The following is a 15305-nucleotide window of genomic DNA, read 5'->3' on the forward strand; positions in this document are numbered from 1 at the left end:
GAGATCATCTTTAAACCTTTAACCAAATATAGCCCCTGATTTCTTCAAACCAAACAGTGGTTTAATTGGTAAAGAATGTCTACCTTGAGCACTGTGCTCTTTTGAGAACTGTCTATATGGGACAAATTGACAACAGTAACTGGACAGATTAGATAGGAAGCTTAGGGGGCAGTGAGCTTATGTTAAAGGGGGAGGAACAACTTGGAAAAGGAGGATGAGAATGGCTGCACAGCTTAAAGAATGCAATCTATGTCACTGAATTGTACATGCAGAAATTGTCAAACTGCTGTATGTTTTGCTGTGTATATTTTCAACAACGATAAAGTATTTAAAAAAAAAACTTAAAAGTGAGCAAACTTCATAACACGAAAACAAAAAAGCTTTCTGTGAACGTTACCATCCCATCAGGATTAAAACAGCAGCATGCGCCTGTGAACTTGAAGTACTAAATAACATCGATGGCTCTTTTAAAATAAAACAACGAAGTTTTAACAAACCTTGTAATTTAACACTAGCTGATTTGAGTACATAAAATTCAAAAAGTCATTCACTTACCTTTTTCAAGGCACACGCCTTTATAACTTTTTCGTAGCGTTCCTTTTCATATTTCTTCCCAAATAGAATATTACTCCTCACAGTGCCTGAAAACACCCAGGGTTGCTGGGAAACATAGGCAATTCTTCCTTGCACATTGACCAGCCCCTGACTTGGGGGCAGTTCCCCCAGCACAGCACTTAAGAGCGATGACTGAAACAGATGGGAGACAAACGTGTACCATGAACACTCAGGACAGGACAAGCCACCGCAATACAGCCATCCCCCAGCCCTGCGTGCTTGATACACATTATAGCCCTTTCGTGTGAAACAGGAAAAATTACACCACTGAAGTCACAATAAGAAACAGAAAATAGTACTACTGGTCGATGTAAACTAACGCTTTATATAAAGAATGATAACCAAAAGAGCATAACAGTCTCTTCTGCCCCAAAGATTTTCCCCGAAATGAAACGCTGTCTTGAACAAAGACTAATTAAGAATGTTTGCAGCAACAGAGGAGCCCATATTTCATACATCGATATGCAACGCAGTTGGTGCTGTATCCAAATATCCTGTTTCTGAAACCAAAAAAAAAAAAAAATCTGTTGCCGTTGAGTCAATTCTGACTCATAGTGACCCTACAGGATAGAGTAGAATCACCCCATCGGGTCTCCAAGGAGCGGCTGGTGGATTCGAACTGCCAACGTTTTGGTTAGCAGCCAAACGCTTAACCGCTGTGCCACCAGGGCTCCAAGCCACATGTAAATAACACATCGCAAGCACGAGGAACGACTGTTATTTAAATGAGCTCTGAAGTAACTCATGATTCCGAAGAGCAAAAAACCACTCGAAGAGAAATAACCCTCCCAAATACACATTCTACATTTAGATTTCTGTATTTTGCTGGTTTAGAATGAACGAGACTGTGTGTGTACATTCCCATCGAATCTTTGACAACATACATATGTGACGTGTCTGTGCAAACCACCCTCAGTGCTTACCACACTCAACTGAAATAACCCGTGTTTCTGTCTTCCCCACATCTGGGAGCTTCTAGTGGGCAAAGGCATCTCGCTTACATCTGTGTCCTTTGCTCCCTAAGTGTGCATTGACTTGAGTTGGAGAAGTCACAGGGAGAAACACGGAAGGCTTCTCAGAAGGACCTTCACAACCTCCAGACGCCCTGTAGCATCTAGGGCAGATCTGACAAAAAGAAGTCCCCACTTTCTCGGTCATCCCATCCCTGGGTACTGGTCACAAAGTGAGTTCCTTCACTGAGATACCTAACTAGTAGACAAGGGTTTCCCAATAGCGCAGCCGGGAAAATGTAACACCCATTACCCAGACTTATTTGCCTACGTAATTTTGTTGCAAAACTAATGTTTCATGGAACCCACTTTGGGCAATGCCATTTCAGATATACCCAATTCAAAATCATGCTAAACATAGCTTTGGGCTCAAACCCAAGACCCAAGAATTTAACATGGGATGTGATGTGGCATCACGCTGCGACGTGGCATCATGCTGCGACAAGGCACTGAACTTACCTTTCCTGCTCCTACGGGTCCAACCACGGCCAGCAATTCACGGGGTCTGACAGTGAAGGAAAGGCCTTGCAAGGTTGGGGTTTCGGATGCCTACAAGTCAAAGTTTGCAAAAATGGGCCCATTTCAAAAAAAGTAACACAAGTCACTTCAAAGAGAGAGAAAAATAACACAGCAGTCATGAGTACATAACCACAACTCATGTCTTATTCCATCCCACTTTAAGAAATTGTCTTCTGGAGCCCCTTTTAGTCCAATCCAGTTTCTCTGTCGGGTTTGAAGTACTGTTCAAAGGAAATTCCATTCTTCTAACCAGATTCCCATATGAACCAAAAAAAAAAAAAAAAGAAATAAACCACACCCAAGGCCTTCGAGTCGATCCAACTCATAGTGACCCTACATGAACCTTATATGACCCCATATGAACACCACTCTAGATATCCACAGAATTCACGTAGCAAAAATGACAAGGCAACCTTCTTGAAATGGGAGCTTCTTGGTGCACAGTAAATTACTGAAATAACATTCTTAAGAAGGATATTAAGTTCGGTGGGTTTCGAATCATTAGTAAGTTTTCATTACGAGCCTTGGCTTTTAACTATTTCATAACCTCCACAAGGTGGCGCCATAAGTACATGGCTTGCCTGGCCCATTACTGATAAACTATTTGAAATCACTAATCTCTCCCTTTTCACTTGATAAAGAATCAATCTCAGCAGAAGAATACACTTCACATTATAAAGTCACTGAGCAAATAAACAACTACAACAGTGGGTCATAATGTAACCAGAGTCTTAACAATCTACACGTTTTAAGAAAAAGAGATTTAAAGGTTCACCCGGCATTTTCGGGTTTTCTCAACTGAGTGATCAGAAACTGATGAAAAAGCTAATGTTTTTCACATAAATCAAAAATTCCCACTAACTGCTAATGTTAAAAAAAAAACACTAAGTGTTACAGTTTCTCCATTGTTTACTCTTTAAGAGTTCACACCAAATAATTAACTTCTTCTACACAGAACTTTCAAATATTAGAAAATCAATTGGAAGGATTACAGTGTGCGTGGGCTGGGGGGTGGGGGGTTAGCAGAGCAAGGGGACCAAAGCGAGAAGGTTTTCCTTTTCCCGTTCAATCACCACCAAATACTCTGAATCACCTATTTTTTAAGCCAACGTCAGATGGCATAAATAAATAAAAAGGATGGTTTTAAACTGAGTACACAATCTCAAGAGTTCCATCTGCCAACCAGAATAACTTTTGTCTAAACCCAGATATCAGAACCATTAAAAGATAGTTAAATGTGGAAATTGAGGGGAAAAAAGCTGCTATCTGGGGATAATTCTGAATGGGCTTTATTATATTTAGTGGTTAAGAGCTCGGCTGCTAACCAAAAAGTCAGCAGTTCAAATCCACCATCCCCTCCTTGGAAACCCTATGGGGCAGTCCTACTCTGTCCTACAGGGTAACTGGGAGTTAGAATGAACTCAGTGGCAACGAGTTTGCATTGTTTTTTTTTTTAGTTTGTATTTCCCATAGGGTGGTAACAGGTGTTAGCCAAACTGGTTGCAAAACAGGTCCCCTTACCCCAGAACTTCCGTGAGTCTTGGCCAGGCAAGCCCTGTGGTTGAGAAATCTACCAAGTCTGAGCCCCAAGTCCTTTCTTCTTTAAAAAAAAAAAAAAAGGTTCTCTTAAGAACCTCTTAAGGGGCTAGTGTTCTGCAAAACAGTCTTTGGGAAATGCTGGGTTTTTTGTTTTTTGTTTTTTTTTTTTTGGCGGGGGGGGCGGTTATCACAGAAAAATCAAGAAATAAACAAGGGCACAGCCCTGCCAGCTTCTGCCTTCTAGACAAGAATTCTGCAGTGCCTTAAGGCAGAGAAACGTCCTCATACGCTGCTCAGCAGGACACCCCTGCAAGACAACTGCCTGGGAAGGCAGAGGCAAGGGGCTGGGGGGAAGCTGACTTGGGCCAGCTGTGCTAACCCTGACTGCAAACACATGCTGATGTCAACCTCCTTGCAGTAAGCTCCACAGCCCCCCTCTACATCACCAGTGCGACATGTGATCCGTAAAATGTCTGAAAGACGGGGAGCCAAGGAGAAGAAATAAATGGCCTGGATGATCTTCAAAATAAAAAATTCCTCCAGAAATAACTAATTATAAAATGTCACTTACTATTACATTTAACTGCAATTAAACTAGCCCCAAAATTTAGAGGAATTATATAAACTATTTATCAAGGAGCCCTGCTAGTGCAGGGGTTAAGTGCTCGGCTGCTAACCAAAAGGTCGGTGGTTTGAACCCACCAGCTGCTCTTCAGGAGAAAGACGTGGCAGTTGGCTTTTCTGTAAACAGTACAGCCTAGAAACCCTATGGGGCAGTTCTACTCTGTAGAGGGCCCGTAAGGGTCACTATGAGTCCGAATTGACTCAACGGTACACAATAATAATGTAGAAACTATCAATAAGAAGCAGATTTTAATACGTGAAAAACATTTTTTCAAGTTTCTCCACTCCTTCCTCGATGCCTAACAACTATTACCCATTTTAATAATTTTTAATAAGCTATGATTAAAAAATAATGCTTCACCAACAAAAATCAATTTCCTGTCACCGCACCTCAGAGCTTCCTGTCAGGCCCAGTTGGTAGGTTCCTTCCCATCAGCAGACTCAGGATGGGAGCACTGCTCTAATGTCACCAGAAGAGGGCGGCATTTAACAGCTAGGGGCACGTGGTCCCCTCCCCTCTCAGTTATCCCTGCTCTGCAGACATGTGGAACAGACAGAGGGACAAATCCACTGACACAAGTGCTGATTAGAACTTACTCTGTGCCAGACGCTGTGCTAGGCCCCGGGGACCTAGAAGTAAACAAAGCAGGCAAAAATCTCTGCCCAAGCAGGGCTTAAAGTCTCCTACAAGACCATAGCTTTAAAACTGAGAGACGGAGACCAATTCTGCTCACTTTATAAATGGGACACCCCCTCCCCCATATTGCCATCAAGTGGATTCCAACTCCTAGCAACCTGTCGGACAGAGTAGACCTGTCCCCTAGGGTTTCCAAGGGACAGCTGGCAGATAGAACTGCCGACCTTTTGGTTAGCAGCTGAATGCTTAACCACAGTACCATCAGAGCTCCAAAAATAAGACACTTTTCCAAAATATCCACCTGACTGACTATCCAGCAGAGCTGGTGATGAATCTAGGTCTTCCTCCTAACTCTCAGCCCAGCGTGTTCTTCATTCTCCCTCAGCTTCTCTCCAAAACACCCAGATGTCTGCCCCTCACTCCCGCTCAAGGACGCTCTCAGCCATCCACTAGGCAGACCTCATCTAATTATACCCTAGGGTCATAATCATCCCATAGGCAAGGCCGAGAAAATAGAACGGGGTGCTCTGTACTACAATATAAACTTCAAAAAAAAGTGCAGTAACATGTTACTAAGTTCTTGGGGTAAAAATTAAACAGCTCCTCCTACAGTGTTGTGTGTCACTAATGGGTCATACAATGTGTGCGTTAGCTAGCTCAGGGCCTTCTCTAGCACACGCAGCATCCACACAGTCCCTGCTTCCATAACGGAACTTTAATGGTGCTTTCTACATATCCCTAAAGTTTATTATGATGGGAAATGCCAACCAGGAGGAAAATCTACTGTGTCAAAAGCTAGGGAGAAGTTTCTGTGTGAGTTTCAGTGTACAAAAGGTACAACGATGTAGTTGTATACATTTGAGGCCATGCTATGGTTTTGCTGGTTAACATAAAAAATTTATTTTTTGGCAGGCATTAAATCAGAATTAGGCAAACACAATGCAGGCAGCACAATACTTGGGCTCACGGGCATGAAAAGAAAGTCTATAGAGTTTCAAAGGAGCCCTCGTGGCACACTCAGCTGCTAACCCAAAGCATGGCGGTTCAAACCCACCAGTCACTGCAGCAGAGAAAAGACCTGGCGATCCGCTCCTGTAAAGGTCACAGCATAGGAAATGCTGTGGGAGCAGTTCTACTCTGTCATAAAGGGCTGCTGTCAGTTGGAATCCACCTGAGGGCACACGAGTTTCTACAGCTGCACCACCAAAACTCTGGCCACTAGGGGGAGCCAGAGTAGAGCGATGGGAAGGTACACTGGTCAAGGGCCAGTTGGCTCTCAGCAAGGCTCCCTGCCCTTCCCCTGCTATGTTCTATGGCAGACTCTCTGGGCGTCAGCTCCTGCAAACTTCATTTCCCAGGCTCCTTTGCAAACACAAGTTCAGACATGGACAGCACTGGTCTGAGACCGGGAAGTGGGCTGGTATCTAGCCCCCCAGCACCTCACACCCACTTCAAGCAGTCTCTGTCACAGTGGCTGGGTCCGCTCCACAGTCCTAATGCCCACAGCACAGCCCTGCCCTCTGTGGTCCCAACTCATGCCAGCAGCTCTGGCTCTTGGGTTCTGTTCCCACCAGGTGGCCCTCTGGTAGATACCACCTCCTTCATCCCTAGCGGTAGCAGCAGCTTCCTGCTGTTGGTAACCTCTGGTTGGCTCACCACCTACTCTCAGTGTACTCATCACCATTGTAACTGGTTCCCTGTGTGACCTGCCCTCTCCCAAACTACAACTGCGTGGTGTGGGTCCCATTTTCCTGACCAGACCCAGACTGACACAGGTGGGCTTGTGCACAGGACCACGGACTCAGGTGAGGAAAGACCGTGAGTTGTGGATAAAGGGGATGTGTTGAGTCTGCAGGTCGAGAACATCTCGAGAGTGGCCCTGTTGCTTTTTCCCGCCTGCCTAAATGTCATAAATAAACCAAGAATGAGAAAATCCTTGCTGTTCCCCCTATCCTCCTGCCAGCTTGCCACACACTGAAATCCTTGAGTTGGGAATCAGTGGAGCTTGCTCTGCCGGCTGCTCCCTCCTCACTGCCCCGACCATCACCAAAGAAGGCAGCACCACCCACAGGCTTACAACAGGGGAGTCCCCTCACCCCGCAGCAAAAATGTGAGTCAGGGGCTTTTCTCAACATGTAATAAGATGATCTGATAACATGAAGGTAACAACGTGCACTGTTTCCCCAAAGCCTCTCACCTGTAATGTTTTATCATTGTAGTCATCAGCTAACCCATTCAGTCAGTCCTTTAAACACTTTTCAGCTAGTCTGTCCAATCAGTCAGTCCTTTAAACACGTTTCAGCTACTCTGTCCAATCCTGTAAATGCTAGCATTACAAATGTCTAAACTTACGTACATTAACTTCAAAATAAGGTAACAATTCGCAAGTTTTTTTTTTTTTTTTTGAAGATGAGGGAACTCACAACTTGTCAAATACCGTATGCTGATTTTATACTTAATCGCTATTAACTGAAATCTTTATTTCCAATTTTGAAAGAATTTTTAGAGCATAAGAACTTTCACAGCATTAAATGAGCCAGTCACATTTCATATCATGTACTGGAATTCTGCAGTGAATCAATGCCATCAGTTGTCAGCGGTAATGACCTTGTGACGGAGGGTTTGTTACCTTATCCCAAAAAGCAGTAAAATCCTGGACATGCACTATCGTTTTACCATCTGACGGCAGCCGAGTGTTGCGCTGTGATAGCTCGTCAAGCAACAGAAAGTTCTAGAGGAAAAGGAAAAATAAAGATTGCTTAAACTGCAGAAATAAAATCACAAGCGGAAATAACTGCTTTCCCGGAATTCACAACATAAAATGTTATACAGGCTCATTATGATTTTACCGATGTATTTAAAGTGTTCATACATATCAGGACATGCTTAGTATGCATATAAAAACCCAAACCCACTGCCATTGAGTCAATTCTGACTCATAGCTACCCTACAGGACAGCGTAGAACTGACCCACAGGGTTTCCAAGGAGCTCCTAGTGGATTTGAACTGCAGACCTTTAGGTTAGCAGCTGTAGCTCTTAACTACTGTGCAACCAGGGATCCTAACACGCACATACACACACACACACACACATACAAGAGCACGAGTGAGTAAGTGAGTTAGTGGCCACAAGGAAACTGTCTGTCTCTCTCAATGAATGCACTGGTTTCTCCCTAAAGTACTGCTCCAAACTGGTACACATTTAGAATCCAGACATATTTATTGTTCTATTCTGGTGGTACAAACTATACACATTGGAGTTGCTAGGAAGTGATTGAATAAATACTGACTGAATCCTCGTCATGCACCAAGGCCTGCGTAGATGCGGGAACACAAAAATGAAACCATTCCCAGGCCTTCAGGACAAGTACTGAATGGAAGACTAATGCCAAGGACACCCAATGAAATCCCTCGCTCTGCTCATCTGTACTTTGTGCCCTTTGGCTAAATGCTTAGGTTCATTCTGCTTTTCTGCTGTGTGTCAAATCACCACCCATCTGTCGGTTTGTCCTACTGTGGTGACTTGCATGTTGTTGCGATGCTGGAAGCTCTGCCACCAGTTATTTCCAACACCACCCGGGTCACCCATGGTGGACAGGTTTCAGTGGAGCGTCCAGTCTAAGAGAGACAAGGAAGAAAGGCCTGGTGATCTACTTTCCAAAAATTAGACAATGAAAACCTTACGGATCAAAACAGAACACTGTTCTATTCGCTTGCTTTGGACGTGTCTTCAGGAAGGGTCAATCGCTACAGAAGGACATCATGTTTGGTGAAGCAGAGGCCAAGGAGGGCGAGGGGGACCCACAGGGAGATGGACTGCCACAACAGCTGCAGTGATGGCCTCAGACATGCCAAGGATCATGAGGACAACGAGAGACCAGGCAGCGTTTCCTTCTGTTGTACCTAAGGTCGCCACGAGTCAAGGTCAACTTGAAGCAGCAGTCGAGATAGCTATCTATCTCTCTCTCTTGGCTGGACACTGAGGTTCACCCTGCTCTTCTCCTGCGTGTCAAATCAATATATCAATAGTTGTCGTTAATGAAGAAGCCCTGGTGGCACAGTGGTTAAGCGCTCCACTGCTAACTGAAAGGTCCACAGTTTGAACCCACCAGACACTCCGCGGGAGAAGGACATGGCAGTCTCCTCTCATAAAGATTTACAGCCTTGGAAACCCTATGGTGCAGTTGTACTCTGTCCTACGGGGTTGCGACGAATTGGGATCGGTGCGACGGCTATGGGTTTGGTGTGGTTTTGGTTTGTCATTAATGATCACTTAAGTCATCATTTACCAAAAAAAAAAAAAAGTTCTTATTGAGTTTCTCTTAAAAAATATTTTATGAGCATCTTTTCACAATGACTTGTCTTTTCTCCTTAGTAATTCCACTCGCTATGAGTCGGAATCAACTCGATGGCCATGGGTTGTTGGGTTCAACAGCAAAAATGGCCACATCTCCCAATCCTTGCTATTTTCCACACTTTCCATCGAGTCAATTCCAACTCATAGAGATCCTACAGGACAGAGGAGAACTGCCCCATAGGGTTTCCAAGGCTGTACATCTTTATGGAAGCACACTGCCACATCGTTCTCCCACAGAGTGACTGGTGGGCTTGAACTGCAGACCTTTCGGTTAGCCATCGAGTGCTTAACCACTGTGCTACCAGGGCTCCTTTTTATTTTCCACACTAGTCGACAGCTATTCAACAAATACTATTTAACTGAATAAAATAAGGTTCTGCGCGCATTACAAAACTAACATAATGACTTACAGGAAAAGTCCCTCTTGCTAGAGACAACACAATGAGATAAGCTACAGTGGTATAAAAACTTAACGAGCAACCCGTTCCACCTCCAAATACTGGGTCAAAGACTTGTGGCTCTCCTCAAAATCTGCTCTCATTCTTCTGTGGTAACTAAAACCCCCATTTTTAGCTGGGCACATGGCAACCTGGAAGGTCTGCTCTTCCATCCCCCCATTTAGCTAGGTGTAGCCATGTCACTAAGTTCAGGCCAATGGAAAGTCAAACTTTCCCGAGACCTTCCTCCACACTGCTGCCTAGGCCTTGGCATCTTCATCAAGGCAACACACAATGGAGCAGTAAGAAAGAAAAATTCTAGATGCATAACACCATGGAGCATCATGACAGCCACGGACCCCAGCAGAAATTTTTGCATGAGAGAAAAATAAGCTACCATGTGTAAATGGCTAAACTTGTGCACCCTATAACCCAAAGGTAAAGCTGTCATGTGTTGCCATCGAGTTGGCCAAAACTCATGGCAACCCCATGTACAATAGAACAAAACGTTGCCCAGTCCTGCACCATCTTCACAATCATTAGCACACTCAAGTCCATTGCTGCAGCTGTTGTGTATCTTGAGTGCCTTCCAACCTAGGGGGCTCATCTTCCAGCACTATACTGGACAATATTCTGTTGGGATCTGTAAGGTTTTCATTGGCTAATTTTAAGATGGAGATAGCAAGTCCTTTCTTCCTATTCTATCTTAGCCTGGAAGCTCTGCTGAAACCTGTCCACCATGGGTGACCGTGCTGGTATTTGAAATACTGGTGGCATAGCTTCCAGGGTCATAGCAACATGCAAGCCACCACAGTACAACAAACTAATAAACAAAGCTAATCCTAACTAATATAGAAGGTAACTGAAACAAGCATGTGAAAATGTGTGAGAAAGAGAAAACCACACACAAAGAAGTCATCTACCACTCTGAAACCTGTAAACATCCTTAAGTCCTTCAAATTCTTGTCTATCACTTCACAAAGCTATAATTTGACTGTAATTTTCTATTTCAAAAGAACAGCTGTAAAACATGAATATGAAAACACTTCCAGGTAGGAAAAGTTGTGAACGGTACATCCACTCCTTCCTACGTGTTTCTCTCAAAGACCCCGCTGGCAGCTGTCCTCCCTCACTTATCCACCCACCCAGCCTTACTAAGAACCTGTATAGGATTGGGCATTGCTGTTTCTACCTGCTGCCAAGGCCGTGTCCAGGAAGGAGGTACAACACAGACACACTAGTCTGATGACGCTTCTGCAGACTTTAAACCCCCAGCTTGTCTGACTTCTCTCTCCACTCCACCTCCACCTCTCCCATAGTCCACTAGATACCAACTCTTGCCTATTTTACCACAATTCACCTCTCTCCCCAATTTTTCATTCCTCTTGATACAACCCAATTTCAAAATCTCACTTGCTACCTCGTGTCTGAAATACTGACGCAATTTTCCGTGGGTGTCTCTGTATTTCCTGGTTCCTTCCCAGCACTCCCCAGCACGACTGAACCTATCCCAAACACCACTCCCTAACGATCTTCTTAGATCACCTCTGATAAAGTCCACCATGTTCAAAGCCCTTCAGTGATCCCTCAGCATCTAAGTCCACACTCCCAAATGGCCTTTCCCTTCATCCTGCCCATCACTAGGAGCTCACCTCAAATGCTAATCCTACTGGGAACCAGTTCAGAAAGCACCCAGCTGGTACTGACCTCTCCACCTCTGAACTCCCATTGGGCTACTAGAGGATGCAGGCTGTGTCATTCACACACCTGTACTCACAACCACAGTCCCAACTCCAATAACACAACGCCTCACACTGAGGTGCACGTCACAGATACTTATCAAATGAGTGAACAACAGACTGCACAGCTGGGTTTAATCAAATCATTAACTACATTGCTACAGCTTCACATGGTGTGAGTCAGCACAAGGTCCAAGTTACATATGCTATAAATCTTGTCTGAACAGAATAAAATTCTGACTTTTAGCTTATTACCAAAAGACATAAAATTCAATATTCAGTGATACATATCAGAACACTAATTCTCCAACTTTCAAAAAAAAAAAATCCTATGAAGTGAGGATGTAAATCTCTTGCTTATTAACAATAGGTCAGGTGGAGAAAGAAGTTACAATCTTCCAGCAGTTAAATTAGACTCCGTTCAGCACACAAACAGCTTGTAACAGTGCCAGGAGTGCCGGCTGGGTTTTTCCCAAGTCGTCAGGCTGATGAAACAGCTGAAATGAAATTGCCATTACAGCAGAGAACTGCATTCCCAGAACCGGTCACGCGGCAAAGCACCAGCCATCAGTACTCGCGCCACAAAGATTGACTTCAGAGCGGCTGGTAGGCAGAAACTTCAGCGGCTTTTGTTAACAACATAACCTCAGAGACGCACTTTACTGGATGTAGGAGTCACAGAAGACTTTCAGTGCTTTGAAGTTAAGAGGAGATCTGCTATAATCCTATTGGACTTGTTCAATGCCATGACCATCCGTCTTCTTTCCTTACTAAGAGAAAAACAGAGGGAACTTCTTGGATCTATAGCTTCACAATAAATCCTTATTTTCTGTACACAGAGAAAAGGAAATGGAAAAGTACGTGTAAACTAGAAGCCGCTACATTACAAAGCCCAATGTAGGTTTACCCTGTGGGTGTGTGCCGCAGCACCACATCAAAGGTGGTGGAGAGCTCCAAAAATGGTGTTACTGGAGATCATCCAACATGGTCCAATCTACTGATTCCCAGGGAGCTGAGAACAGCGCTGCAGCAGGCTTAAAGAAGACAACTAAACTCTGTGTGCCTACCAAGCTTCTAATCTCCTCGCCTAGTTCTGATTATCTGGTCAGATACTTGGCAGACCTTTTCCTCCTCTCCAGCTACCATCTTCACCTTCGAAGTGCACATTAACCCATGAGGCAGGGAAAGGAAGACGAGTGGACAGCAGATGGGTCACTGTGTGGGCTGCCTAATACCTCTGCTAGCTGAGCAGGAAAGGAGGCTGGAGCCAGCATATGGCCCCTCGCATGTCTTAGAGCAACCCACTGGGTATTTCACAAGCAGCCCGAACTACAAAATCAAATTCATGATCTTCTCCTTCCCAAATCCGGTCCACTTCTAGTAATCCGTATTTCAATCAATTCAGGTGATTTTGCAGCCAGAAAACAAAAGCACCCCATCCAGGATCCCTCCTTCTACCAACACAACTCAAGACAGGCTCCTGAGCAGTTCTCAAATCTGTCCAAGTCTCTTCATTTCTCCCTAGTCCAAACACATCATCTTTCTCCAGGTGCATCAGCCTCTTGACATATCTCCCTTCCTCCCCTACTCTGGCCGCCTCCATCCCAATCCTGAAGCTGCAGCCAGGGTGAGCTCTGGGAAAGCTCAGATCCTTTATACTGTCTGCAGGGTCTGCGCAGTGCCCTGCCAGTGCCTCAGCACTCTGCTGGGCAACCAGACCCACCCACAGACGTTCTGGGTTCCTCCAATACATGGATCTCCTTCTTGGGCGCTAAGGGCTTTTGTCACATAATTACCTCCATGAAAATGCAAACCGTCAGCCTCTTGCCTCCTCGACCCTCCCATCCCCCAGCAACCCAGCTCCGACAGCCACTCTCCACAGAAAATCCTGTTACTTCTTCAGTCTTTCCAGGAAGCCCCCCACCCCCTCCCAAATTATATCAGAGCCTCTGTCAAAGCACCTTGGAATACCTCAGGCTTTTCTTCCAAGGACTTACGTACACATACATCGACAGTGAGTTTAATTATTTGATGATTTCTTTTCCCCACTTGATATACATAAATTCTGAATGGAAGGGGACTCTGTGGATTTTGCTTACTATTATAAGAAGCACCTATCATGGTGCAGGCTTAAAGGTAGGTAAAAAAAAAAAAAAAAAGGTGGTCGATTATTTTGTGGAATAAGTGACTGAATGAATAAATTCCAAGAATTGCCCCAGAAAGCCTCACACAGATCAAGAGAGGTCTGTGCATTTGTGTTCTTCCTCTTAATTTATTTTAAATCTTAAGTGGTTCCAACGTCTTCTCTGTTTGCTACACACATTTTGACTTTGTGTGGGGGGGGGTGTTATTTTTTTCTCAACTAGGGGAATATTTCCCAAACTTTGCATATTTTTAGGCATACTGGAACACTTACTAAAGACACAGATACTCTGGGCCCCAGCCCAGACCCAGTGACTCAGAATCTCCAAGATGTGATAATTTACTTGTAATAAGCACTCTCAAGGGATTCTGATGAAGAAGGGGCCACATCTTAAAATACGTTATAGAATCAATTCAGGTTGGAATACAAAGGCTAGGAGCTAAAATTTAAAAAAAAATTTCAACTTCTTCACCACCACAGTGAAGCAGCTGGCTGGGCTTACACTAACACTTTTTTTTTTTTAAACCATTCTTATTTTCTGCCACTCATACTACCTTTACTGAAGATAAAGCAGTATAATACTACTGAACACAGATCTAAAGCCGTAGGCCAGCCTTCCTGTCAGAAATAACACTCTGGGCAAGATCCAGGTCCCCTGTGTTGAGACTCACCAAGGTCCAGCACTGCAGAAATGCTGAACTTGAACTTGTTCCCTCACTCAGCATTTCTCTGGCTTCTAATACAGGCTGGGCCACATGAGTCCATCTCTGTTGTGTGCCAGCCTAACCCTGTCAAGATCTGACTATTTTCTGCTTTGCATTTTTTTTTTTTTGGATACCATGTGTTTTCAGTAATGGGAAACATGCTGAGTCATGGAGTATGTTTAAAGTCTTGGTTAATAATATGAATTTTGAGAACTACTATGAGGGAATAAATGGTTACCATAAAACTCAAGGGGTTCTTGGGTGTCGTGACTGGTGGGTGTCCGTCTTTCCCACAGGTCATGGGCACCTTCCATTAGGCTACATAGGGAACCTTTGGTTTTCCAAATATCACACACACACATATACACACAAAACCTATCATCAAGGCTCTCTAACCATCACACTGGAAACCATAAATATGCTTACAAAGCTTACCTAGCTGTGCAGAAGCCAAAAGAGACAAAAGTTTTATCCACTCACTCTTCCTGGATATACTACCTCACATTCAAGCCTGATACCCCAGCTACTTTGTTTCAACAAATGTTTGTTTCACCTTTCACCCTTACCTAAGTCCCTACCGGAGAGCAGCAAATACTGTCAGTGAGAAAAGTAGACTCCCAAGAAATCTGAGAGCTAGAAAAAGTGGGTGGACAACAGTATAGCCCAGCGACCCTAAAAAGGCTATTCCTGTGACTGTTGTTTCCATCGATCCGAAATTTGCTTGGTGCCATTACATACCCGATATGGGGCCAGACACTATGCAAAAGAAATACCAGACACGGTCACTACTGCAGAGGGGTTTAGACAACCCCTGGGGAGTCAGAATTAACACACCTGAAACGAAGCTGAGCTCTGCAGTACTGGCCTTGAACCCCACTGGAAGCTCACTGTTAGGGACTGAATTGTGTCCTTTCAAAACATGTGCTGGAACACTAACCTCCATACTTGTGGATATAATCCCATTTAGGAATGGGCTTTTCT

The 15305-nt window shown here is 44.3% G+C and overlaps 1 protein-coding gene across 1 annotated transcript in view; it reads right to left on the bottom strand.

Annotated features, from left to right (window-relative positions):
* ABCC4 (ATP binding cassette subfamily C member 4) overlaps positions 1–15305 on the bottom strand; it is a 324633-nt gene that overhangs the window by 200560 nt on the left and 108768 nt on the right. Inside the window, exons 9-11 of the mRNA XM_049853454.1 lie at positions 7574–7675; positions 2085–2174; positions 556–747 (exon numbers count right to left, since the gene is read on the bottom strand). Of these exons, the coding sequence (XP_049709411.1) occupies positions 556–747; positions 2085–2174; positions 7574–7675 (384 nt within the window). The remainder of the gene's footprint in view (positions 1–555; positions 748–2084; positions 2175–7573; positions 7676–15305) is intronic.

Source organism: Elephas maximus, chromosome 14, assembly GCF_024166365.1.
Source record: "Elephas maximus indicus isolate mEleMax1 chromosome 14, mEleMax1 primary haplotype, whole genome shotgun sequence".
Lineage (NCBI taxonomy): Eukaryota > Metazoa > Chordata > Mammalia > Proboscidea > Elephantidae > Elephas > Elephas maximus.